The sequence below is a fragment of the Antechinus flavipes genome, chromosome 6 (genome assembly GCF_016432865.1).
Source record: "Antechinus flavipes isolate AdamAnt ecotype Samford, QLD, Australia chromosome 6, AdamAnt_v2, whole genome shotgun sequence".
Lineage (NCBI taxonomy): Eukaryota > Metazoa > Chordata > Mammalia > Dasyuromorphia > Dasyuridae > Antechinus > Antechinus flavipes.
The window spans coordinates 137,787,671-137,813,326 of record NC_067403.1 but is presented as its reverse complement, the minus strand read 5'-3'; the positions used below and the strand labels follow the sequence as shown (position 1 = coordinate 137,813,326).

General features: G+C 34.8%; 1 protein-coding gene across 1 annotated transcript; it reads right to left on the bottom strand.

Moving 5' to 3' along the window:
- Positions 1 to 2,115: 2,115 nt before the first annotated feature.
- On the bottom strand, positions 2,116 to 25,262 carry GIMD1 (GIMAP family P-loop NTPase domain containing 1). Its single transcript, XM_051965054.1, has 3 exons — positions 25,207 to 25,262; positions 22,491 to 22,904; positions 2,116 to 5,082 (listed from the first exon to the last, which is right to left on the bottom strand). Exons 2-3 carry the CDS (start codon positions 22,881 to 22,883, stop codon positions 4,822 to 4,824), a joined length of 654 nt encoding a protein of 217 aa, XP_051821014.1. The 5' UTR covers positions 22,884 to 22,904; positions 25,207 to 25,262; the 3' UTR covers positions 2,116 to 4,821.
- Between the last annotated feature and the right edge of the window lie 394 nt (positions 25,263 to 25,656).

Below are 25,656 nucleotides of genomic sequence, written 5' to 3'. Positions count from 1 at the left end.
TTTTTTTTTTTAAATTTTCCCCAGCTGCATGTAAAAGTTTTTTTCTTTTTTGTTATACATGTATATTCGTTTTTTACATAATTCCTTATGAATTATGTTGGGAGAGAAAAATCAGAACAAAAGGGATATACCATGAGGGGAAAAAAATGGTAAACAAAACATGCTGATTTATATTGTCTCCATAGTTCTCTGTACGCAGAGATGTTTTCCATCTAAAGTTTATTAGGATTGCTTTGGATCAATGAACTGTTGAAACAAGTTTGTCATAGTAGATCATTGCACAATCTTGCTGTTGCTGTGTACAGTGTTTTCCTGAATCCGCTTGTTTCACTCGGCATCAGTTCATGTAAATCTGCAGGCCTTTCTAAGATTAGCCTGTTCATTTTTTATAGAACAATAATCCACTATTTCCATGTACCATAAGTTATCCAGGCATTCCCCAATTAATGGGCATCTACTCATTTTCCAATTCTTTACCACTACAAAAAGCTGCTGCAAACATTTTTGCACATGAGGGTCCTCCCTCTTTTATGATTTCCTTGGGATACAGATCCAATAGCAGCACTACTGGATCAAAGGGTATACACAGTTTTATAGCTTTTAGGCATAGTTCCAAATCACTGAGCAACCATTTTTCAAATAGATGGGATCTGAAATCCCTTCCAACTCAGATAATCAGTAAAAACGAAATAATTCCTGGAAAAAAAAATCATAACCAAATCCCTCACTAAAAGTGAGCAATGAGCTAAATGCAAAAATGTGATGCAGAATCATTAGATGAAATAGGAAAGGTTTCTGAAGGGTGGTAGACCTAATAGGAAAAGCACCAAAAGCAACAATTTGATATTCCTTTTGTACAGGAAATCAATTCATTTTTTTTCTCCTATTAAAATGGTTTCTATGATTGAATCTATTAAGCTTTAAATAAACAAACTTTTTAAATAAAATTAAAGTTTTTAGTCAGAGTAAAAAAAAATCACAGTATTAAACTTTTTCCATGGTCAATACTCTACTTTCTCCTAACAGATTCTGAAAGGAGTCCATGACACACAAAAAGGGCTAAGAAGCCTAAGTAAAATAGAGCACTAGGTATGGAGTCTGGACGTCTTAGGTAATTAGGGCCACTCAATCTGTGTGCTTTTAGACTAATCTCATAGATGCCAATTTGAGAATGAACTTTCTGGCCCTCTGCAGGCCTTTTAAATTTAAGGTGGCCCTTTTATAATTCATTCACTCAAGAACCATTTGCTAAATAATAGTATTTTTTTTAATGACAGTGCTTTTGTACAGAGATTTATATAGGTGACTATTGGCAACCATCAATTTATAAAGTGATCCAGTCTTCTTCTACCTTCCATCCCTCCCCCTTCCTACATCCAGACCTATACCATGGCCTTTCCACCTCCAATGAAGGTGGAAGTTTTGCTTCCTGGAGTCCTTAGCAATAGTGGGCCAGAATCTTATCTATTTTTAAGGCAGAAGAAATATATTACTAATCTAATTTAAAATCTGGAACACTTTTTTTTAGAATGTGTCAGAGAAGCTGTCTTACCAGGTTCCTGGAACAGAAGGGAATAAGCATTTAAATGGCAGCTGGGTAGTTCCAGGCCTGAAGTTAAGAAGACTTAGCTTCAGACTTGCTGGCTTTGTGACCCTGCACAATTTTCTAATCTCATTGCCTCAGTTTCCTTATTTAAAATGAATTGGAGAAGGAAAAATACTCCAGTATCTTTGCCAAAAAAAAACCCCAAACACCAAAATGAGGTCATAAAGTATGAGATACAACCAACAGCTATTTAACAGCTATGAACTGTGCTAAGAACTTTACAAATATTTCATTTGTTCCTCACAACAACTTTGCAGGTCATTCCCATTTTATATTTGAGGAAACTGAGCCAAACTGCTTAAGTGACTTAGAGTCACATAGCTGGTTAAGTGTCAGGTTAGATTTGAATTCAGGATGTGACTCCAAGACCCGCACTCTATCCACTGTGCCATCCAGCTGTATCAATGACTTGACTGGATTTTTGTGAGTTAGCCTGAGAACCTAAATGATATCGAGAAAATACTGTTTCTGTGAGAAAACATTAGCATGTTCCTTGTTAAATTCACAGGTAGTGAATTCACAAAAATTGTTAACATGTATTTTATAGGCTAGAGACTCCTTTTTTCAAAAGAGCATTTGATTTGAATGGGGATGTGAGAAAACTGGGCCATAATGGATTGTTGGTGGAGTTGTGAAATGATCCAGCCATTCTGGAGAGCAATTTTGAACTGTGCCCAAAGGGCTATAAAAATGTTCATAATCTTTGATCCAGCAGTGTTTCTACTGGGTCTCTATCCCAAGGAAATCATAAAAGGGGTAAAAGTGACCTATGTTTGCAAAAATATAACAGCTCTTTTTGTGGTAACAAAAAAATTGGAAAATTGGTAGATACCCATCAATTGGAGAATGGCTGAACAAGTGGTATATGAAAGTAATGGAATATTATTGTTCCATAAAAATATGATGAACAAACTGATTTTTAAAAGGTCTGGAAAGATTTACATGAACTGATACTGAGGAAAACAAGCAGAACCAGGAATCAGTAACAGCAAGAATGTACAATGATCAAGTAAGACTTGGTTCTCAGCAGTTCAGGGATCAAAAGTAATCCCAAAATCTATCTACCAAGGGAAAGTCAGGAACTATTTAAGCAAAAGTACAAAAGTACTTTTCACACAAATAAAGTCAGATCTAAACAATTGGAAAAACATTAAGTGCTCGTGTATAGGTGGCATGACTATAAAAAGATGATGATACTACTTAAACTAATGTATTTATTTAGTGCTATATCAATCAGACTCCCAAGAAACTATTTTAATGACCTAGAAAAAATAACCATAAAATTCATCTGGAAGAACAAAAGGTCAAGAATTTCAAGGGAACTAATGAAAAAAAAAATCAAATTAAGGTGGCCTAGCTCTACTTGATCTAAAACTATATTATAAAGCAGTGGTCACCAAAACCATTTGGTATTGGCTAAGAAATAGATTAAGTTGATCAATGGGATAGATTAGATTCACAGGACAAAATAGTCATTAACTATAGCAATCTAGTGTTTGACAAGTCCAAAGACCTCAGTTTTTGGGATAAGAACTCACTATTTGACAAAAACTGCTGGGAAAATTGGAAATTAGTATGGCAGAAACTAAGCATTGACCTATACTTAACACCATACAAGAAAAGATCAAAATGGGTTCATGATCTAAGCATAAAGAATGAGATTATAAATAAATTAGAAGAACATAGGATAGTTTACCTTTCAGACCTGTGGAGGAGGAAGGAGTTTGTGACCAAAGAAGAACTAGAGATCATTATTGATAACAAAATAGAAAATTTTGGTTATATCAAGTTTAAAAGCTTTTGTACTAACAAAACTAATGCAGACAAGATTAGAAGGGAAGCAATAAACTGGGAAAACATTTTTACAGATAAAGATAAAGGCCTCCTCTCCAAAATATATAGAGAATTGACTCTAGGAAATCAAGCTATTCTCCAATTGATAAGTGGTCAAAGGATATGAACAGATAATTTTCAGATGCTGAAATTGGAACTATTTCTAGTTATAAAAAGGTGCTCCAAATCATTATTGATCAGAGAAATTCAAATTAAGACAATTCTGAGATACCACTACACACCATTGGCTAAAATGAGAGGAAAAGATAATAACGAATGTTGGAAGGGATGTGGGGAAACTGGGATACTGATGCATTGTTGGTGGAGTTCTAAACAGAGCTAACCATTCTGGAGAGCAATTTGGAACTATACTCAAAAAGTTATTATTACTGGGCTTATATTCCAAAGAGATATTAAAGGAGGGAAAGGGACCCACATGTGCAAACATGTTTGTGGCAGCCCTTTTTGTAGTGGCTAGAAACTGGAAATTGAATGGATGCCCATCAATTGGAGAATGGCTGAGTAAATTGTGGTATATGAATGTTATGGAATATTATTGTTCTGTAAAAAATGACCAGCAGGATGAATACAGAGAGGCTTGGAGTGACTTACATGAACTGATGCTGAGTGAAATGAGTAGAACCAGGACATCATTATACACTTCAACAACAATACTATATGAGGATTAGTTCTGACGGATGTGGCTATCTTCAACAATGAGAGGATCCAGAGCAGTTCCAACTGATCAGTAATGAACAGAACCAGCTATACCCAGAGAAAGAACACTGAGAAATGAGTATGCACCACAATGTAGCATTTACACTCTTTCTGTGTAATTTTTTCTGTGTATTTTTTGCTTGCATTTTTGTTTTTCTCCCCAGGTTATTTTTACATTCTTTCTAAATCCATTTTTTCTTGTGTAGCAAGACAACTGTGTAAATATGTGTACATATATTGCATTTAACATATACTTTTAACATATTTAACATGTATGGGACTACCTGCCACCTAGGAGAAGAGGTGGAGGGAAGGAGGGAAAAAGTTGGAACAGAAGTTTTGCAAGGATCCATGTTGAAAAATTACCCATGCATATGTTTTATCAATAAAAAGCCATAATAAAAAAAAAAGTAATGCCATCTGCATGCAGAAAAAAGAACAAAGGAGACTGAATGTAAACCAACAATACCATGTTCACTTCTTTTTTCTGTTTTTTTTTTTTTCTTTCTCATGGTTTTTCTTTTTTGCTTTGATTTTTCTCTCCCAACATGATTCATAAACCAAATGTGCATTAAAAATAATTTTTAAAAGCATTTGAATTTTTTCAATATTTTAGCTTTCACAACTAAATTTATTTTTAAAAAATTCACACTTGCCAAGTCTTTTTATTTAAAATAAAGTGCTTGGTAACAGTTTTCTTTTACATATTCCACGATTCTTTTTAATGTTTCGATTCTTTGTTCTTTAAGTGGAATTTTTTTATTGTATTGAAAAATATATCTATGTTGAATAGAGTTCAGTAGAGTTAATAGTGAATGAGAAGCAGTGTGTAAGTATTCTTCCTCACTGAGTTGAGCTTCTTCTAGTTTTTCTGCATGAGTAAAAAGAATGGCAGTAAAATTCTTCCAGGCAGGACCAAGAAGTTCCTTCAATGAAAACCAAAAATATAATAGTTAATTTTTTTTTATTCTATTCTCCTTAGGAAAAGTTTCACAGCCCTTTAAACAAGTTTAAAAAACAAAAAAATAACTCAATTACTTAGAAAAGAATAACTGGCATAACTAATAGAACTTTATGATTTGCAAATTATTTTCTTCACATCAACCACATGAGGTTGGAGGTAGAATTCATATCTCTGTTCACAGATGGGAAAACAAGCTTGATGTTCTGCCTCATTTTAAATTTATTTTAAAAATATTTTTCCCAGTTACATTTAAAATAATTTTTTTACATTTGTTTGTAAAATTTGAGTTCCAGATTTTCTTTCTTATCTCCACTCCCAATCCCCTTTAATAAACCACATGTGAAGTTATTCAAAATATTGCCTCATTTTATATGACACATAAATGGAGCTGTCATCTGAATTCAGGTCAGCATAGGTTTCTGTAGATGCTATGGAGAGGGTCCAGTCAGAAGTGAGTGTGCTGAACCTAGTGCAGGGAGAGGCTATCACTAGATCAGGAAGAGGCTGCCAATGAGGGGGATGGTAAGAGGAAGGCATTGCTATGTGCTAAGTGCTTTTTAGAAATATCTCATTGAATCCTTACAAAAATTGTGAGGTAAGTGGTAGACTGATCCCCTTTTTACAGTGAAGGAAACTGAGATAAACAGACAAACTGACTTGCATTTAGTTAGTATTCATGGCTGGATTTGAACTTAAATTTTCCTAGCTCAGCATTCTAGCCATTATGTCATTAGCTGCCTCAAATACAGTATGCAAAGGGATCTAAATTTTTGTGAAGGACAGGAATATATGCTAACTGGTCTCTCTTGTTCACTACTGAGTTATGGGTTCCAGATTCAGGGCAGGCTAAAGAGACCTGTGTCTAGGAATGGTAGGTAAAGAATCCAGGGGCCCTAGGTTCTGTACTAACCAATGAAAGTTCAGAAGCAAGCTGTATCCGTGTTATTTTGACCAATTCCAAATTCCAAACCAGTTTGAAGCCTCCAGGAAAATAACCAGGACAAGAATGGCAGACCAAAGTGGAGAATGTATTGCTGTTTACTCTAATTCAGAATTTATCAGCTGACTGATAATGGGTGGATCCAACAACAATTTAGTGTTGCTCAGACTTAAACTTACATCAGAAACTTGGAAAGCTTAGATGAGGGGCCAAGTAGGGTAGAGGAACAGCAATCAAATTTTGCTCCAGATTAGACCATTTTGGAAGTGCTGAAAGCTAATAGGTCCCCAGCCTGTGCTTTCCTTTTCATTACCCCAAGAAAATAACTTTCTCACAGAATTATACAGATCCAGGGCCTAACAAAGTCTATCAAGTAGGCTGAAGAATGAATAAACAAACAAAAAAAGAATCCCACCTTAAGAAACTATCATGATAACAGGGGAGCTTGACAGAAACTATAATAGAATGACTCCAAAGCATCTAGGAGTAAAGCCTCAAAGAAAAATACAGCTTGGGCACAAATCCAAATCCAAATTCCTGGAAGAGATGAATGAGAATGCTAGAAGCAAAAGCTTGAAAGGGATGAGAGCTAGGGAGGAAAGAACTGAAAAGAGAAAAGGAAGGAAGGAAGATTGGAAGGGAAGAAAGGAAGGAAAAGGATTGACTTATTAAGCAGGCTCTGTGCTAAATGCTAGAAATACAAATACAAGTATAAGCAAAAAGATAGTTCCTAACCTCAAGGAATTTATTGTAATCAGGAAAGACAACAAAGCAGAGCTAGAAAAGTAGGAGGGAGCCATGGAGGTATATGGTAGTGGAGCATGATTTTGGATTCAAAAAGTCAGGAATACAGCTGGGAGATGAATGAAAACTGTTTCTTTCTCTGTCCCAAAATGAAGTGATCAATGGGAAAAAGAGGCAAGTCTTTTAAATTAATATTCCAAATTGAAAAGTCTGCAGAGAGGATTAGTTATTCAGGTGCAAGAAAACCCCAAAGACTGAAAAAAGATCTAAGATGAGACATTGTTTTTTTTGGAGGGTTTTTTTTTTTTTTTTTTAGTGTTATTGTCATATAAATTATTTTATTTACTTAGCCCTGCCTAATTTCATGGACGTCTTTCAGGTTTCATCTGAATATGTCCATTTCATCACTTATTATGGCTTGATAATATTCTATTACATTCACATATACCATAATTTGCATAGTCATTCCTCAACAGTTAGGCACCCCTTTAGTTTCCTTTTTTTTTTTTTTTTTTTTTTTTTTGCTACTACAAAAAAGACCTGTTATAAATATTTTTGTACATATGAGTTCTTTTCCTCTTTCTTTGCTCTCATACTATTGGGTAGGTCTTAGTAGGTAGTATACTTAGTATAGTATTACTACTATAAAGTAGTAATAGTGGGCCAGAACATATACATCGTTTATTGATTTAGGAAGCAGAATTCCTAATCACTTTTAATAATGATTGGACCAACTAGTAGCTTTATGAATAGAATCTTAATGTGCCAGTAACCCTTCCAACATTTGTCATTTTCCTCTTTTGTCAGTTTTTTCAATCCAGTAAGTATGAAGTAGAACTCTAGAAATGCTTTAATTTACATGTCTTTATTAATGATTTGGATGGTTTTCCCATATAGTTATTGCTGAATTAGATTTCTTGAGCACTATTTGTTCATATCCTTTGATCTACTAGGGAACTGATCAATAATAAAAATTTGTATTTTTTATATATGTTTGATTTGAAACCTTTTTCAGAGAAACTTGTTGCAAAGTTGTTTTTCCCTCAGATAAGTCTTTCCCTAATAATTTTAAATACATTGTTTTTGTTTCTGCAAAACCATTTTTAATCTCATATGATCAAAATTGACCTCTTTGTTCTCTCTAACTTTTGTTTGGATGTGAATTCTTCTCCTATCCATTGATCAGAAAGGTAATTTCCTTTTTCCTCTAAATTGCTCATGATGTCATTTTTAATTTTTCTCATGTGTCCATTTGGAATTTATCATGCTCAATACTTAATTTCCATCAAACTATTTTCCAATGTTTCATGTAACTGGGGTCATCTAGTTTATTGAATACTAAACTATTGTGTTCATTTACTTATATGTATTGCATATCTAAATTGTCTTTTATCCTGTAACAAATAGTTTTGATGATTACTATTTTGTACTTTAATTTGATACTTCTAAACCCGGTTCTTTTCTACTTTTTTAATTACTTCTTTTGAGATCCTTGTTTTTTTGTTCATCTATATGAATTTTAGTATTTTTTAACTCTACAAAATAGTCCATTAGTCATTTATTTGGAGTGCCTCTGAGCAAAAAGTAAATTTAGATAATTTTGTGATTTTTATTATATTAATTATACTCATGAGCAATTAATATTTCTCTAGGATTAAAGTGATCATTTCACAATAACCTGAAAGATCTAGAGAATATAAGATTCTATTAAGCTTATTGTCTGTTCTATTAAAAGCTTTTCCATAACAAGATGTTTCCCATCAATGCATCAAAATTACTATTCCTTGAAAGATATGACAGAAATAACCCTGACCCTCTGATAATCCTCATCAGAAAAGGCATAAAACAGGTGAACTTGCCAAAGTGTTAGTCCCTGTGATGAGAAGTTTCAGTGCAGAATCAAGATCAAAAACTGTATGTTAAGTCATTCTTCAATTATAAATGATTGGATATAAATAGGTAATTTTCAGATGATGAAATTAAAGTCATCTAAAGTCATATGAAAAAATGCTTTAAATCACTATTAATTTTTAAAAATTTTATTTATAATGCAAATTAGGACAACTCTGAAGTACTATCTCATACTTCTCAGATTGGCTAAGATGACAGAAAAAGATAATGATAAATGTTGGAAGGAATGTGGAAAACTGGGATACTAATGGTGTCCCAGTTGGTGGCATTGTGAATTGATCCAACCAAACTGTACATATTGATCCAGCATTATTGATCCAAATGTACTTTGATCCAGCAGTGTCTCTACTGAGTCTATAGTCAAAGAAATCATAAAAGAGGGGAAAGGAGTCACATATGAAAAACTGTTTGTAGCAGCTCTTTTTGCAATGGCAAGGAACTGGAAATTGAGTTAATGCCCATCAGTTGGCTGAATAAGTTAGGGTATAATTATATATAACTATAACTATAACTATATATGGTATATAAACTATATAGAGTATATATATATACATATATATGGTATGTAAACTATATAGAGTATATATATGTATTATATATGGTATATAAACTATATAGAGTATATATACATATATATATGTGGTATATAAACTATCTGGAGTATATAAACGTAATGGAATATTATTGTTCTATTTAGAAATGGTGAGCAAACTGATTTCAGAAGAGCCTGGAAAGATTTACAAGAAATGATGTTGAACTCTTTTTGTTTCCTTCCAAAAATCATAAAAATAATTTTATGCAGAAAAAATTCATTTTCTTATACAGCTTTTCTTTTGTCATATATTTCCTTGCATTTTAGTAGCTTATAAAATGTGCTTAATTGCATTATTTTTACATTTAAAGAGATTCTAAGAAGGCATAGACCTAATTTGTTCAAAATATGTTGTTCCATTTAGTAACTATTTATATTTCTAGTATTCTTATTAAGTTGTTTCACACTCTGTGACCCCAATGGGAGTTTTCTTTGTAATTTGCTATTTCCTTCTCTGCCTGATTTTATAGATAAGGAACTGAAGCAAACAGGGTAAAAAAAAAAAAAAAAAAAAAAAAACTGTCTAGGGTCACACCACTAATACATTATCTGAGTTTAGATTTGAACTGACAAAGAAATTGCTCATAGTTTTACTCTGTGTGTCCATGAAACATGTTAATGCTTCAAAACATGTAACCTCACTTAAGGAGAAATATATTAACAGGCCCAAGTTTCACTTTCCTGATGGATTCCATCTAGAATGGTAAAGCTGGAAGGAATTTTAGAATCACTTAATGCAATCCACTCTGAGGGTTGTTTAGGAGGGGGCTTAGGCCTACAGAATGGCTTGCTCAAAGTTATACTCTGGACAGAAACGAGATTTTTCTGACTCTTGTTTCAATGGTTTCCCCTACTCCCACCCCCCACACCCAGTACACAGTGCTGCTTATTCAACCTACAAGAAATTCTCATGTATTGATGGCTATTTCTGAAGTGATGCCCATACCCTATAAGCAAGACAGGAAATTGACACTGCTAATAAAAGATAAGACTGTCAGTTTGGTTTGATTTCTATAAACTATTGCCTGGCTTACAAAACAGAGAGATATTCTAAAGTAGTGTTACTTGGTAGTTAGCCATCATGCTGTTAGCCAAGTATATTCTCAGTGGATCTAGGGGAAAAAAAAGAAATCAACTTTGCATGAAAATCCGAGAGCAAGATAAGTAAATCTAAGTTATCGGGTGCTAACATTTTAAATGTGTTATTAAGAATTGAAGTCCTAAGCTACAGAGCATTTTTGCAGTCAATCATGAATTGTTTGATAGATGAGTGCTAATAAATATAAGGGGGACTTGTCCTTTTGGGACAACTAGTTAAATTATAAAATTTACTTTCTAGGAACCATTTACATTTCCCCAGGCCCCACCAGCAGCTTTACCCCCATTGCATGTGGTTCATGAAATCATAGCATCTGGAGAAACTTTGAAAAACCAAAAAAGGCAACAAATGATCAACCAAAAAACAATTATCAAAGAACCAAAGAACAATTATGCCTATCCTTTATTTTCCACTTTTTCTTTCTCTCTTCCCAATTCTGAATTTCTCTCCAGGAGAGAGCCTGTTTGGAATACTGAAACCTTGTAAGACAAAATTAATTTTACCAAGCCAATAGATTTTCTCCCAAATGTTCTTGAGCTCTAAAATTTGAACATTATTAATTACAATGTAATTTCTCCAGGAGCTTATCAAGACAAATTCTAAGCTGGCATGTAGATAAATTGTATAACTTAACTATAAGATATATTTTAATTAATTAATTTAAATATATAATATATAAAAATATATAAATATAAATAAAATATTTATTATTTATACTTTATGTATGCATATAGATGACATGTAACTCTATAGTTCCATTTAAGAGTAGAGAAGACTAGCATTCAAGTCCTGTCAAGATTAGCTTATGTGTCTTTGAGCAAGTCACTTAACTGCTTGTGTTCTCAAGCATTTCTCAAAGATGCTGATCTGTATTAGTAGAGGGAATTTCCTAGTTACTACCAATGAACTCACAAGTCCAATTTAAAACAAACAAGAAAATCCAAGTAATGGGAATACAAATTTGAATCATATGTTGATTGGTCCATGTAGTTATATTTGCATATATAGTTTTGCAAAGCATGGTATCTTCTACATAGCAGGCATTCAGTAAATATTTGCTGAATAATTCTACTCTTAAATGATAATTGCTATGAAAGGGTTGGGATGAATCCCATCTAGGGCCAAGATAGCGAATTGGAATGCAGAATGGAAGCATGACAAGGACTGCCTTCAAAGTACCGCATGTTTATTTCAGTATGTATTTTTAAGAATCATCTTATTTTATGAACTGTCAAAGAAACAATCATATAAGTTCATGAAGTTCTAGAGCTAGAGCTAGCTAGAAGGGTCATTTTGTCCCTTGCATAGACATATAATCATGGCTGATTATAACCATGGCATGTACATGACATACTGAGGGAGAAACTCAATTTGTTCTATTGAAATGTTAAAATTTTTAAATCATTTATTCCAGGTATTGTTCAACATGGTCCCAGTTTCAAAATCCTTAATGTTACCAACCCAGTGGACACTTTAACTTAAGTTGACTGGAAATTAAGTGGTTTTGACACCATCTCATTGGAACTGGTTTCAATCTAAACACTGCATGTTTCTTTTCCTAATTAAAGTGTAGCTGAGTATACACTCTGAAATGTGCCTCCTACCTGCCTTCAAAGGAACCAAAGAAGTCCCATAGCTGTTTATAGCCAAAGTACATTAGTAGTTGCCTAGTTATTTCTGAACAATACTCTATCCTGACAAATGTTCAGAAACTGCCTGGCTACTCAGAGTTAATAAACATATCCACATATCAGTCAATAGTCTAGGCAGCAATCTGCAGAAAAAAATGCTACAAAACCCCAACTAGGTAGAAACTTTCTGCAAAAAAACTTGGCCACAATGAATCTGCTGCTGGACCTGCCTTATGCCTCTAAAGATAATCTCATAGCTAAAGCATCAATAGCATTTCCCCTGCTTCCTATCGTGGTGTGGTCTTAGACTGTATAAAATGAGGTATAATGTCCAGGATGAGGGAGGCTGTAGTCCTGCTGTTCATCCCTGGATGAATGAAAAATGGAATGAGAGATACAGGTCTATGTGCCTTGCTATTGATCCAAAGAAAGATGACAGGTCATTGAGAAATTAGAGACTGTACCATATGACAATCAGTGAAGGTATTGGAAATGTTTAGTCTGAAGAAGAGAGCACTTGGAGTATGGGCAGGCAATAATGTTTGTCTTCAAATATTTGAAGGATTGTCAAGTGGAAAAAGGATTAGATTTCTTATTCTCAGGATAAGTTTTTCCTGGAAAGCAAAACTAATAGTAAAGGGAAGAAATTAAGAGAGGTATATTATAGTTCAATGTAGGGAAACACTTCCTAACCAGGAGATCATTAAACATGGCAACAGAAAGATTATACGATGATAAATTATGTTGGATATTGTAATATCCTAACAATTAGAGCTTTTAGGGAATGGATGTATAGGCCTAGTAGAGACACAACCCAGTCAAAGGGTTTGTAAAATTTATCAACTGACTTTTAGAACATAGTTCTGTAAAGGAGGACTTGAAACCACCCCCATTTCACTCTGATACCCCCAAAAGAATACTTTCTCAATATTCAAGCCATTCTCCAATTGATAAATGTTCAAAGGAAGAAATTGAAACCCTCTCTAGTCATATGAAAAGTTACTCTAAATCACTATTGATCAGAGAAATGCAAATTAAGACAACTCTGAGATATCACTACACACCTCTCAGATTGACTAAAATGACAGGAAAAGATAATGACTAATATTGGAAGAGATGTGGGAAAACTGGGACACTAATATATTATTGGTGGAATTATGAACTGATCCAATCATTCTGGAGAGCAATATGGAACTTTGCTCAAAGGTCTATCAAAAGGTCAAAATGGATTCATGACCTAGGCATAAAGAATGAGATTATAAATAAATTGGAAGAGCATAGGATAGTTTACTTCTCAGACATATGAGAGGAAAGAATTTATGACCAAAGAAGACCTATTAGATCATTATTGATCACAAAATAGAAAATTTTGATAATATCAAATTGAAAAGGTTTTTTACAAACAAAACTAATGCAAACAAGATTAGAAGGGAAGCAATAAACTAGGAAAACATTTTTACAGTCAAAGGTTCTGATAAAGGCTTCATTTCCAAAATATATAGAGAATTGACTCTAATATAAGAAATCAAGCCATTCTCCAATTGATAAATGGTCAAAGGATATGAACAGACAGTTCTCAGATGAAGAAATTGAAACTATTTCTATCCATATGAAAAGATGTTCCAAGTCATTATTAATCAGAGAAATGCACATTAAGACAACTCTGGGATATCACTACACACCTGTCAGATTGGCTGGAATGACAGGGAAAGATAATGCAGAATGTTGGAGGGGATGTGGGAAAACCGGGACACTGATGCATTGTTGGTAGAGTTGTGAACGAATCCAACTATTCTGGACAGCAATCTGGAATTATGCTCAAAAAGTTATCAAACTGTGCATATCCTTTGATCCAGCAGTGCTACTACTGGGCTTATACCCCAAAGAGATACTAAAGAAGGGACAGGAACCTGTATGTGCCAAAATGTTTGTGGCAGCCCTGTTTGTAGTGGCTAGAAACTGGAAAATGAATGGATGCCCATCAATTGGAGACTGGTTGGGTAAATTGTGGTATATGAATGTTATGGAATATTATTGTTCTGTAAGAAATGACCAGCAGGATGAATACAGAGAGGCTTGGAGAGACTTACATGAACTGATGCTAAGTGAAATGAGCAGAACCAGGAGATCATTATATACCTCAATAACGATACTGTATGAGGATGTATTCTGATGGAAGTGGATTTCTTCGACAAAGAGATCTAACTCAGTTTCAATTGATCAATGATGGACAGAAGCAGTTACACCCAAAGAAAGAACACTAGGAAATGAATGTAAACTGCTTGCATTTTTGTTTTTCTTCCCAGGTAATTTATACCTTCTGAATCCAATTCTCCCTGTGAAACAAGAGAACTGTTCAGTTCTGCACACATATATTGTATCTAGGATATACTGTGACATATTTATCATGTGTAAGACTACTTGCCATCTAGGGGAGGGGGTGGAGGGATGGAGGGGAAAAGTCAGAACAGAAGTGAGTGCAAGGGATAATGTAAAAAATTACCCAGGCATGGGTTCTGTCAATAAAAAGCTATAATTATTTTTTTAAAAATTAAAAAATTAAAAAAAAGGTTTATCAAACTATGTATATACCCTTTGATCCAGAAGTGTTTCTATTGGGCTCATATCCCAAAGAGGTATTAAAGGAGGAAAAGGGACCCACATGTGCAAAAATGTTTGTGGCAGCCTTTTTTGTGGTGGCAGCAAGAAACTGGAAACTGAGTTGGAGCCCATCAGTTGGAAAATGGCTGAATAAGTTATGGTATATGAATGTTATGAAATATTATTGTTCTATAAGAAACGATCAACAGGATGATTTCAGAGAGTCCTAGAGAGAATTACATGAATTGATGTTAAGTGAAATGAGTAGAACCAGGAGATCATTAACCATGGCAACAGAAAGATTATACGATGATAAATTATGTTGGATATTGTAATATTCTTCTCTAAATTATAATATTCTCTGGGAGCAGGTTTCTTGAGGGGCTTCTAGGAGCAGCCTTAGTTTCAGTTCAGTGTAATTACTCCAAATGCAGCCAGGGATTAAACTCTAAATCCTTTATTGTCTCTTTCCAAGTTTTGTCTCCTTTGCCCAGTTAGTCAATAGTCCTCTGCTTCTGCCAGCTTCTGCTTCTAGCTCCCTCTGAATGAGCTTCTAGTGGGCTTCTCTCCTTTGGCCCTGAGAGCTCTTTCTTATATATACTCTCTTAAAGATGTGAATCTTGTGGAATTATAGTAAGTACTAAGTATGTGTAAATTAGAGAATCATTATCTCATCAATTTCACTGACTTAGCACCTTATCCTAACATCTGCCGCTTTCTTTTGATTTTAGAACATAGGTGGTCATGACCTCCCTGACTTCTCAAGGAGTAAGAACCCCCCAAAAAGGTGATCATGCCTTCCCTGACTGCTCAAAAAAGAAGTGAAAACACGATAAACAGAGGTGATCACACACCCCCTGATGTCTCAGTAAGGGAGATGAAAACACCAAAGGAAATGGGAAATCAAATCAGATTAGCAGTTTTCTGAAGGGGCTCACTTGAAACAGGTCTACATAAATCCATCAATATGGGAGGTATTACACATAATTACATAAATTACATAAGCATATAGCAATATAACACAGGCTAGTAGTGATATAACAAATAACATGAATCAACATGAAGATTTATACATGTCCATAAGTCCTAGAAATAGTCCAAAACCAATTTATTGTCCATTAGTTCATGTGCCAGGAATCCAATAATTCCTGCATGTTTTGAAGTCCTGCAGTAGTCTTATCAAAATTTTTTCATCTCAAGGAATCCAATCCTGCTGGTTTTCAAGTCCTGCAACAGTCTCATCTTGTGTTAGGTAAGCCAATGATTCCTGCAGATTTTGTTCTTAGGTCTTCTCCTTTGTTTCCAGTTTTTTCTCTTTTTCTGTCTCTCTCTCCAGGTGCTCGTTGCCACCTCTCTGTTTCCTTCTCCCTCTCTTTCCTTCTCCATCTGTAGGAATACAGGCAAACCCTTTCTCCCAAGCAGTTAACCTATCTAATTCCTTCTATTTATCACTTTCTAGATTTCCCCTCATCATCTGGCAATTACATTGGAACTGCTTGAACTGGACACTGCCCTTCTGTTGGGTTAAAAAAGCCTGTATTCTCCCCAATTGTAATCCCTTTCTGCTATCTGATTGCTTTTTGGATGACTGAATATGTAATCCCTTTCTGCCATGTGATTGAATTTTGGCTGATAAATCACATCAGAGTCCTGACCTTCTAAAGACTCTCTGGGTGTAAACTCAGCTGCCATCATAGCCCATCTGTCCTTTGTATGATATCTTGGAGCTGGGCCCTGCCTCTCATTTCCCAGAGTCAATCTACATTCTGAAGCCTGTGGAAGCCCTTGTGGCATTTTGGACATAGGGTTTGGGGTTTTATTCTCTCACCCTCTCCTCTCATTCTATCTCTATGACTACACTGAGCCCTGAGATGTCCTATTTTTCCACAATGAAAACATCAATGATTCTCTCTAGAAGTCCCTTACCAAGAGAGACCCTGTCTTCCCATGTTCATCATAGTTTGGGTATAATAAACACTTGTGCCCACTGTGGCACAATGTCATATAATTTCTTCTAAAGAAGCATCTTTATGTAGTCCCCACATAATTTTTCTGCAAACCTTATTAGCATTTTCCTTAGCCAGTGGTCTGATCATTATTCTTGTAGCTGCATTTTCTCCAATGATTCTTGTGACAGTTGTTTGCAAATGTCCCACAAAATCCGCAAAGGGTTCATTGGGACCTTGCTCTATTTTTATGAAGGCTTTACCTTCATCTTTCCCTGGGAGGGATCCTCAAGCTTTTATTGTGACAGCAGCAATTTGCTCATACATTGTTATGGGATAATTAATCTGTGCTGAATTCTCTGTATACTGATCTTCACCTGTATTCTGACCAACTTCATAGTTGGTCAAAGGTGACTTATATATTAACTCCTGTTTGCCTATTGCGTTGGACTTGAATCCCACATAATTCATGATACTCCGAAAGTCACAACAAGTTTTGTCCAGGTTCTAAACATGTGCTTGTTATGGATTTTCAATAACTAGGGGTTAGGATTTCATAAGCTATATTATCTAGTGACATTTTAACAAAAGATGATGTAGCCCCATAAAGAATGAAACCTTTTTTCAAATACTTAATTTTTTCCAAATCAAAAGGAGTGTATCTTCTCCTTTTTTGACCTAAAGAGTCAAACTCTTCAATCACAGGGTATGCATTTATTTATTTATTTATTTGTTTTGTAGCTTTTTATTGACAGAACCCGTGCCTGGGTAATTTTTTTACAACATTATCCCTTGCATTCACTTCTGTTCCGACTTTTCCCCTCCCTCCCTTCACTCCCTCCTCCAGATGGCAAGCAGTCCTATACATGTTAAATATATGCATTTATTTTTAAATCAGATATATCCTGTCCTTCTCTTTTTGCCTTAACCAATACCTTTTGTAATCTTCTTAAGCTGTTTCATAGAAAGAGCTGTTGTGTTATTGCCTCTCCCCATCCTCCTTCTTCCTTCACCCATGAAGGGTTAATTGAGGGAATAGGTCAGGGGAAGTGGAATGACCTAATTTCTCCTGCTGTGAAGTACCACATTCAGAATTGTACTTAATTCCATTCTTATCTGATCATTCATCCTTTTCACCTAGTTTATTTAGATTCTCCCCCTCCTGCTCTTTCTTCTTTTTCCTTATTCTATAACTTATATAATTTCCTAAAGCCAGTTGTAATAAATTATATGTATTAAGTGTATCTTTGGAAATTGTGTCAGGTCCATTTTCATTGTAGAATTGACATAGTTTCTCTCCTACTGATTTCTCATTTGGATCAAATTCTTTTTCCTTAGAGAATCAAGGACATGTGTACTGTACAGTTTCTAAAAGTTCAGTGATCTATTCCCAAATTATAATCAAACCTTGGCTTTTCATAAGTCTGACAATGCTCTCTCCACATTTTCTTTGAAGAGAAGGCTGTTTTCAAAACATCTGTCCCATTTTAGCTGAAATACTAGTTTAGCTCTTTAAGAAAGTTACCTTGTTGTACTCACCCTAATTTCTGGGTCTAGGACACTTTCCCACTGAAATCAGGATCAGAGACTTTTCCACTGAAATCAAGATCGTGTCTGTCTCACATTTGGATGCCAAAATGTAATATTTTCCTCTAAATTATAATATTCTCTGGAGCAGGTTTCTTGGGGGGCTTCTGGAAGCAGCCTTAGTTTCAGTTCAGTAATCATCCCAAATGCAGCTAGGGATTAAAGTCCAAATCTTTTATTGTTTCTTTCCAAGTTTTGTCTCCTTTCCTATGGCCCAGTTAGCTTTCTGGGAGGCCTATCTCTCTCTCCTTGGTTCTGAGAGGCCTGCCAATAGTCCTTTGCTTCTGCCGGCTTCTGCCTCTAGCTCCCTCCAAATGAGCTTCTAGTGGGCTTCTCTCCTTTGGTCCTGACAGCTCCTCCTTATATATGCTCTCTTGAAAGTGTGAATTTTGTGGAATTATAGCAAGTACTAAGTACATGTAAATTAGAGAATCATTACCTCATCAATTCCACTGACTTGGCATCTTGTAAGAATCCTAACAGGATATGGCTCTTTTCAACAATGAGATGATTCTCTGGTGAAGAGAGCCATCCACACCCAGAAAGAGAATTATGGGAACTAAGAGGGATTACAACATAACATTTTCACTTCTTAAAAAAAAAAGAATACTTTCTGAATAAATCAAACAATCAAAACAGAGCCTGTATATCTCTTCATATCAATAAAAATGATCATAGAAGAGATGTGGTCATATTCTAAAGAATTTATATAAAAGAAGAGGTTATCTCAGATCAAAGAGAAGTTGGATCAAAGAGAACAATGAGCTGTGGCAGAAAAAAGATTCTGAGAAGTCACTGTCTCCATAGGCATTTGAGGAAAAAAGACCTAAGCAAAGGGAAATCACAAGAAAAGTCATCAGTTTTCCCTCCTGATGCTTGCCTATCTAAAATAGAATATAATTTACTGTTTCATTATCCAATGTTTCCAGTAAATTGAATTTTGCTTCAACCATAAGGAGGACATATAAAATAGATATAAATAAATGATTAGGCAACTTTTGCCTAATCAATGTTAGGCAATTTATAATAAAAGTGTTAGAAATTTTCCTAATGGGGGCTCATGTGCTCAATCTATTATGATTAAACTATGAACTTTTCATATAAAATAAATTCCATAATACCAAAAAGAAAGAAACCAAGTTTAGGGCCAATGTGTTTTCCCACAAGATTAAAGAGGACTAATTATTTTGACAGGCTTTTACAATTCCAAATTGTTTTCCAAAATGGTTGTACCAATTCACTCTTCCTTCAGCAACACACCGATTGCCTGTTTTTCTATTATGCTAAGCTACTTCCTGATTGAGAAATGAATGATTCAAGATGAGAATGAGATCTACATTTCTGGGGCATGGCCAATGTTGGAATTTATTTTGCTTAACTATGAACATTTTCTCTAAGAATTTTTGTTTTTGTTTTTTTCTTTTCTTTTAAATTGAGGATAGAAAATAAATGACTCTTATATCCCAATTTTTGAACTAATTCAGTTCCCTTTTTATTCATTTATGGGTATATTCCAACTTTTGTCTCGTGAGAAAGCTTTATTCAATTGTAAAAATTGGGAGAAAATCTTACTGCATTATTTAAACCTAGCCTTGAATGGTTGGGAAACTAGACTATCTCGATTTTCTGGTCAGAGATCCTTAATTAAGAATCTAGGTTATATTGACCCAAAACCCAATTATATTCAAAGATTGATGTATATACATATACTATATATATATACATATATATATACTATTTACATATACTATAACTTATTCAGCCATTCCCCAACTGATGAGCATCTACTCAGTTTTCTTGCAATCAGACATCTCAAGAAACTCAAACATATTTTCTGAAAGCTATTTCCATACTGATCAACCAGTTATCATTTTCATGTTTATTTAAATTTTTTTTTAACAGAAACTTAGGGAAAGGGAAGTGGGACACTTCTTTCTGAATTCAGGGAATCACATCTGTTCACTCTTCCAACATGGAAAGTCTTTTATCTTTATCCAATTCAAAATCAGATACCTAATGTTCTATTATTTCCATTTAATTAATTGGCATTATTTGACTAATTGTTTTCAATGTATAAAATTGTCTTCTCCTATACTCAAGGATAGGCCTAAATTGAGAAGGTCTGATCTTTCTTTGCTAGTCAAATAATGTATATTGCTTAATAAACTGATGCTTGGACGACTGAAAACAAAAGAAAAGAAAAGAAATGACTTTGAATTGAAAAATAAAATGAAATTTAAAAACAACCCAAAGGGGACTGGGTTCCCTTAAGAATAGTAGGCTTTCTATTTGGAGATTTTAAGGAGGGACCAGAAAAACATTGGGGATATTGTAGAGGGATATAGTTTGGACAAATGTCCTAAATAAGGTCCCTTCCAATTTTGAGATTGTACTACACTTTGCCTTTTCACAGCTGCCCTTGACAGTCATTTCAATCTGAGGTAACTGGGGCAATGCCCCTAGTTTAACCTCTTTCAGTGTCAATTTGCTTATCTGATAATAACAGCACTTAATTATGATGCATATTAAATGGGATAATATATTTAAAACTCTTTGAAAGCCTTAAAATGCTATTAAGGCTACCTATTATTATTAATCTGATTTCTCTTATGGAAAGATAAGAGCAGAGCACATACTTTCATTTCCCCCAGGCCTGTTCCTGTTTCTCTTCCCTGTACTTCCCTCAGGAAAGGCCTTGTTTTCATTTTTTTTGAATATTCTTTTTCACTAAAATTTAACAATTATTTTCAAACACAAGCATTTCAATATACAAAGAAAAATAAGAAGATTATGCAAAACAAGACAAAAACCAAGCTGTTCTTCTGCTTCCAAAAACTGTTTACAACTCTGAGGAAATGAAATCCAAAGATATTTGATGACTTGCTTGGCATTTTTTGTAGTAACAAAAAGTTTGAAACAGAATAGGTAATCAATGATTGGGGGCATATCTAAACAAATTATCATACACATATGTATTTGAATATTACTGAGCCACAACATACAATGAATATGAACAATTTGAAGAAACGTGAGAAGACATATATGAATTCATATGCAGAAGAGAGCCAGGAAAACAATATACCCCAGCAAAACAATATAAAAAGAACAATATAGGAAACCTAAACACTGTAATTTTAATGACCAAGCTTGACTTGGAGGAGTTGATCAAATACACTTCTTCCTTTCTTTAGAGAGGCCTGAGGAATATTGTATATACTGCAGTTGGGGGTGATATTTTGGTTTTATCAAAAGACCTGGATTCATATCTCACTGGAAAAAAATTAAGGCCTTCTGTTGTGATCTACCCTCTCTTCCCCCAAGTCTATATTTCAAATCACTGTGTTCACTGCAGGCAGTGATTACATACCACTTCCTTTTCTGATTTCTTGGGATGGTTATTTTCCTTGCTCCCATCTCAGTATTTATTGTGTATATATACTATATTTATATATCAGTGAATATATATCCCCTAGATAGAATATAAACTACCAGAAACAGTGAGGTGGTACGCAGTAAATAGAGCCCTGAGTCTGAAGTCAAAAAGACTAATTCAGGTTCTGGGTACTTACTAACTGTATGACCCTATTCTGCCTCAGCTTCTTCTGAAGGTGTAACATGGGAATGCCTCCCAGGATTGTTGTGAGGATCAAATTAGACAATATTTACTAAGTGTTTAGTACAGTTTCTAGTACAGAGTAGGAACATAATAAAATGTGTTTTCTTTTTCCCTGAAAAGAAAAACTTTCTCATTTTTATATTTACATCCCCAGCACCTACAGCTCAAGGCATTTGGTTTCTAATGCAGTGTTCTGATGACTTCATGGTACCTCCCTTAATGACACCATATCTTTCTGCCAGCTAGTAAAAGAAGAGATAGAGAATAATAGACAGTACTAGTGTTCCCTTTTTAAAATCTACCTGTGAAATTGGGGTAGCATTGTGACCATCCCCAAGGAGACTACAAGTAGCAAACAAAGGTTAAATAGATAGCAAATATGTACAGTATAGTAATTAAGTAATTAAGCACTTCGTGGAGCAAAAATAAATCCATTTCATAATAAATTTATATTAGCTGTGTTCTAATTCTACCTCAGATATTTATTTAGTTGTGCAACCATGTTCAAGTCAACTAATTTCTGTCAGCCTCAGTTTTCTTATTTGTAAAATGGGGATATTAACGGTACTACTTCATAGAGTTGTTGTGAGGACCAAATGAGATAATACATGTCTATTATTAATAATAATTATTATTTCCCTCCTTCTAAGGCTGTTCTAAAAGCTAAACTATTGATAAGTATGCATTTGTCTTTTTATTTTACCTGCATCAGCTGGATGGAAGAACATTCTTCCACTTCACAGAGAGGCACATCGGCTCTCAGGACCAGTAGTGCAAGGTGGAGACCATCTTGTCCAAAATGCCTTGCTAGGGCCTCCTTCACTTCCTGTTTCACCAGTTCCTGGCTCAGGCTGCTGTGGGGATAGCCTGGTGTGTCTAATACTTGGATCTTCAGAGTCATTTCTTTTCCACCACGCCTCATGAAGTGGGGGATTTGGCAGCTTCTGCCCAGGCTACAGACCTTGGTCATAGAATATGGAGCCAAACAGCTGGGGAAGTCCATGCTACCCAACAAGCTGTTGCCAGCAGAGCTTTTCCCACTCTGTGTCCCACCAAAGAGGGCCAGGTTGATGATCATCTCAGCACTGCCTGACATGATAAGCTCTTCTCCAACACCCTAGGGAAAAATAGAGGCAGACCACCATGTGATGTATGACCAGTATAACTTCATGGTACCTCCCTTAATGACACCATATCTTTCTGCCAGCTAGTAAAAGAAGAGATAGAGAATAATAGACAGTACTAGTGTTTCCTTTTTAAAATCTACCTGTGAAATTGGGGTAGCATTGTGACCATCCCCAAGGAGACTACAAGTAGCAAACAAAGGTTAAATAGATAGCAAATATGTACAGTATAGTAATTAAGTAATTAAGCACTTTGTGGAGTACTAACTCTAAGTAGTCTATTATTATTATTAATAATAGACATGTATTATCTCATTTGGTCCTCACAACAACTCTATGAAGTAGTACCGTTAATATCCCCATTTTACAAATAAGAAAACTGAGGCTGACAGAAATTAGTTGACTTGAACATGGTTACACAACTAAGTAGTCAGCATGTCCAGTTAAAGGTATTGGGTTTTATAAGGTTTCCTAACCAAAGAATTCCAAGTAGGTTTTTTTGACTAGACTACTCCCACCATTGACTAAATTGATGCCCAGAGAAATTAAAGGTGGGAGGGCTGAGGAGGAAACATGATTCTGTATTTCACCTTCTACTTGCCTCAACCACATTACCTCAAAAGAAGTAAAGAGAAAAATAAGCTATGGATCAGGTAATAGAGAAAAATGCAGGATACATACGGAAAACAATACATTTTTCTTTGGGAAGGACACCCAAAGTAATTGTAGGGGAAAAATGTAACTCTTGTGCAGAAAAAGGTTAATTTATCTAATTAGAATGAGTTTTTTCCTAGGAAAGGGTGGTAAGGTTCCAGAAGTAACAAGAAACACAGTGAATAAGAAAATTTAAAAATCTTCATTTCTGAAGATCTGTTGAATTAACATAGTAAAAAAGGCATCAATGTATTATTCCTTTCTGCTGTTCCTCAACACCCTCCCCCTTCCCTGATGACCAAGGAAGAGAGAGAAGAGTGGAAAACACAGAGAAGGAAGGGAAAATGAAGTGGGGGGATTAGAAGAGAGTTAGGGATAGAGAGAGATAAAGACAGGGGAGGAAAGTGGAGGAGAGAAGGAGGGAGAGAGATGAAGAGAGAAAGAAAGAGAAGGAGGTAGGAAGGGAGAGAGGGAGGAAGGAGAAAAAGAAAGGAGAGAGAAGGAAAAGGGAGAAGAGGTGCTGGAGAAGTGAGGAAAAGGAGAGACAGATACAGAGACAACAATAGAAACAAGACAAAAAGAGGAGAAGGGGAAGTGGAGAAATAGGAGAAAGAAGCTCAAAACTCCAGTGGCATCTGCAAAAAATCATTCTTAAAACTTCCTGAATTTTTGCTTCTAAGAAACATAAATGTTTTGAAAGCTACTTCTGGTTCTGTTTACCAGAAAACTTCTAGCAGAGAGCATTTTGATGGAAACATCCCAAACCACTCTTATTTTCTATTTCTACTTAGAAATATATTTAAATAAAATGTGAAATATGTGAATATTCCAGAGTTACAAAATGTTGGTCTTAACATTAAAAAAAAAAAAGAAATCTCATTATATTCAGTAGTTTTCAGCTAAACTGGCATGAAGGTTTTAATTATTTTGTTTTAAAGTAGGAACTAAATTTTGTCCCTCACAACACTATAAAAAAAAAAAAAAAAAAAAAAAAGAGGTGCTATTAGAATGTATCTATTGCTAACCAAAATTTAAGATGATTCTGTTCGACATACACTGTGAATGAACTGTAATAAAAATTTCATACCAGACATGGATCCCTTTTGCCATTTTAGCAATTATCATGGCATAGTGCCTGCCTGTGGCAGTTTTTTAAAAGAAATATTTATTTTTTGATTCAGTACTAACTAAACAGCAGTGCTGTACTACTGACTTAAATATATATCATATGTTAATTCCAGAAATCATAAATTTCTTGTGATTTTGTTAATAAATTTAAGATTCTATTATTATCCAAGTGCACAGAAACATTCTCTCCTATTTTCTGTTGATCCCTCCTGCTTCCTTTCCTCTAGTCTTTTTATAAAAGCCACATTCACCAAATCTTGTTGTATCAGATTGGTTTCTTTATAAAAGCCACATTCACCAAATCTTGTTGTATCAGATTGGTTTCAGCCATCACTGGGAAAAACAAACTATCCAACCCCTAAAGGTGAAGCCAGAGCACATAGCAATAACTACTACATTGGAGTGGGTGGGGGAGGCATATTTATACTACTTCACCCCAATTTTTTTTAACATCTTTAAAGACATTTAAAGCTCAAGTATTGAATGCTTCCCATTTTATTGCATATTACTTACCTTTTCAGACAAGAGATTCCTTCTCCACCTGGGCTAGGCTTCTTTCCAAGTTTCAGGACTGCCCTTTAATATGAACTTTGTCTTTATGATGAGGTTTCAGTACCATGCAGGAACTGACACTAGATATATTACTGTAGTTAATCTGTTACCAAGGATCCTCATCTTTAATTGATTGTGATTCTGCTAATAAACCCTAGTTTCTCTTGAACCACCTGGCAAGCTTGTCGTTTTAACATTTCAATAATAATTCAACTTGTTTTTTCCCCCAGGATTTTTGTGTCAATCTTGTTACAGGTAATAATTTCTGTTACAAAAGAAAACCCAGAACTGAAGAATTAAAAGAAACTAAATTATCCCAAGGGGGGGAAAATGGCTTAGTTATCTTAAAAAGTGATAAAAGAGCACTAGCCCTGAAGTCAGGAAGATCTGAGTTCAAATTTGATCTCAGTC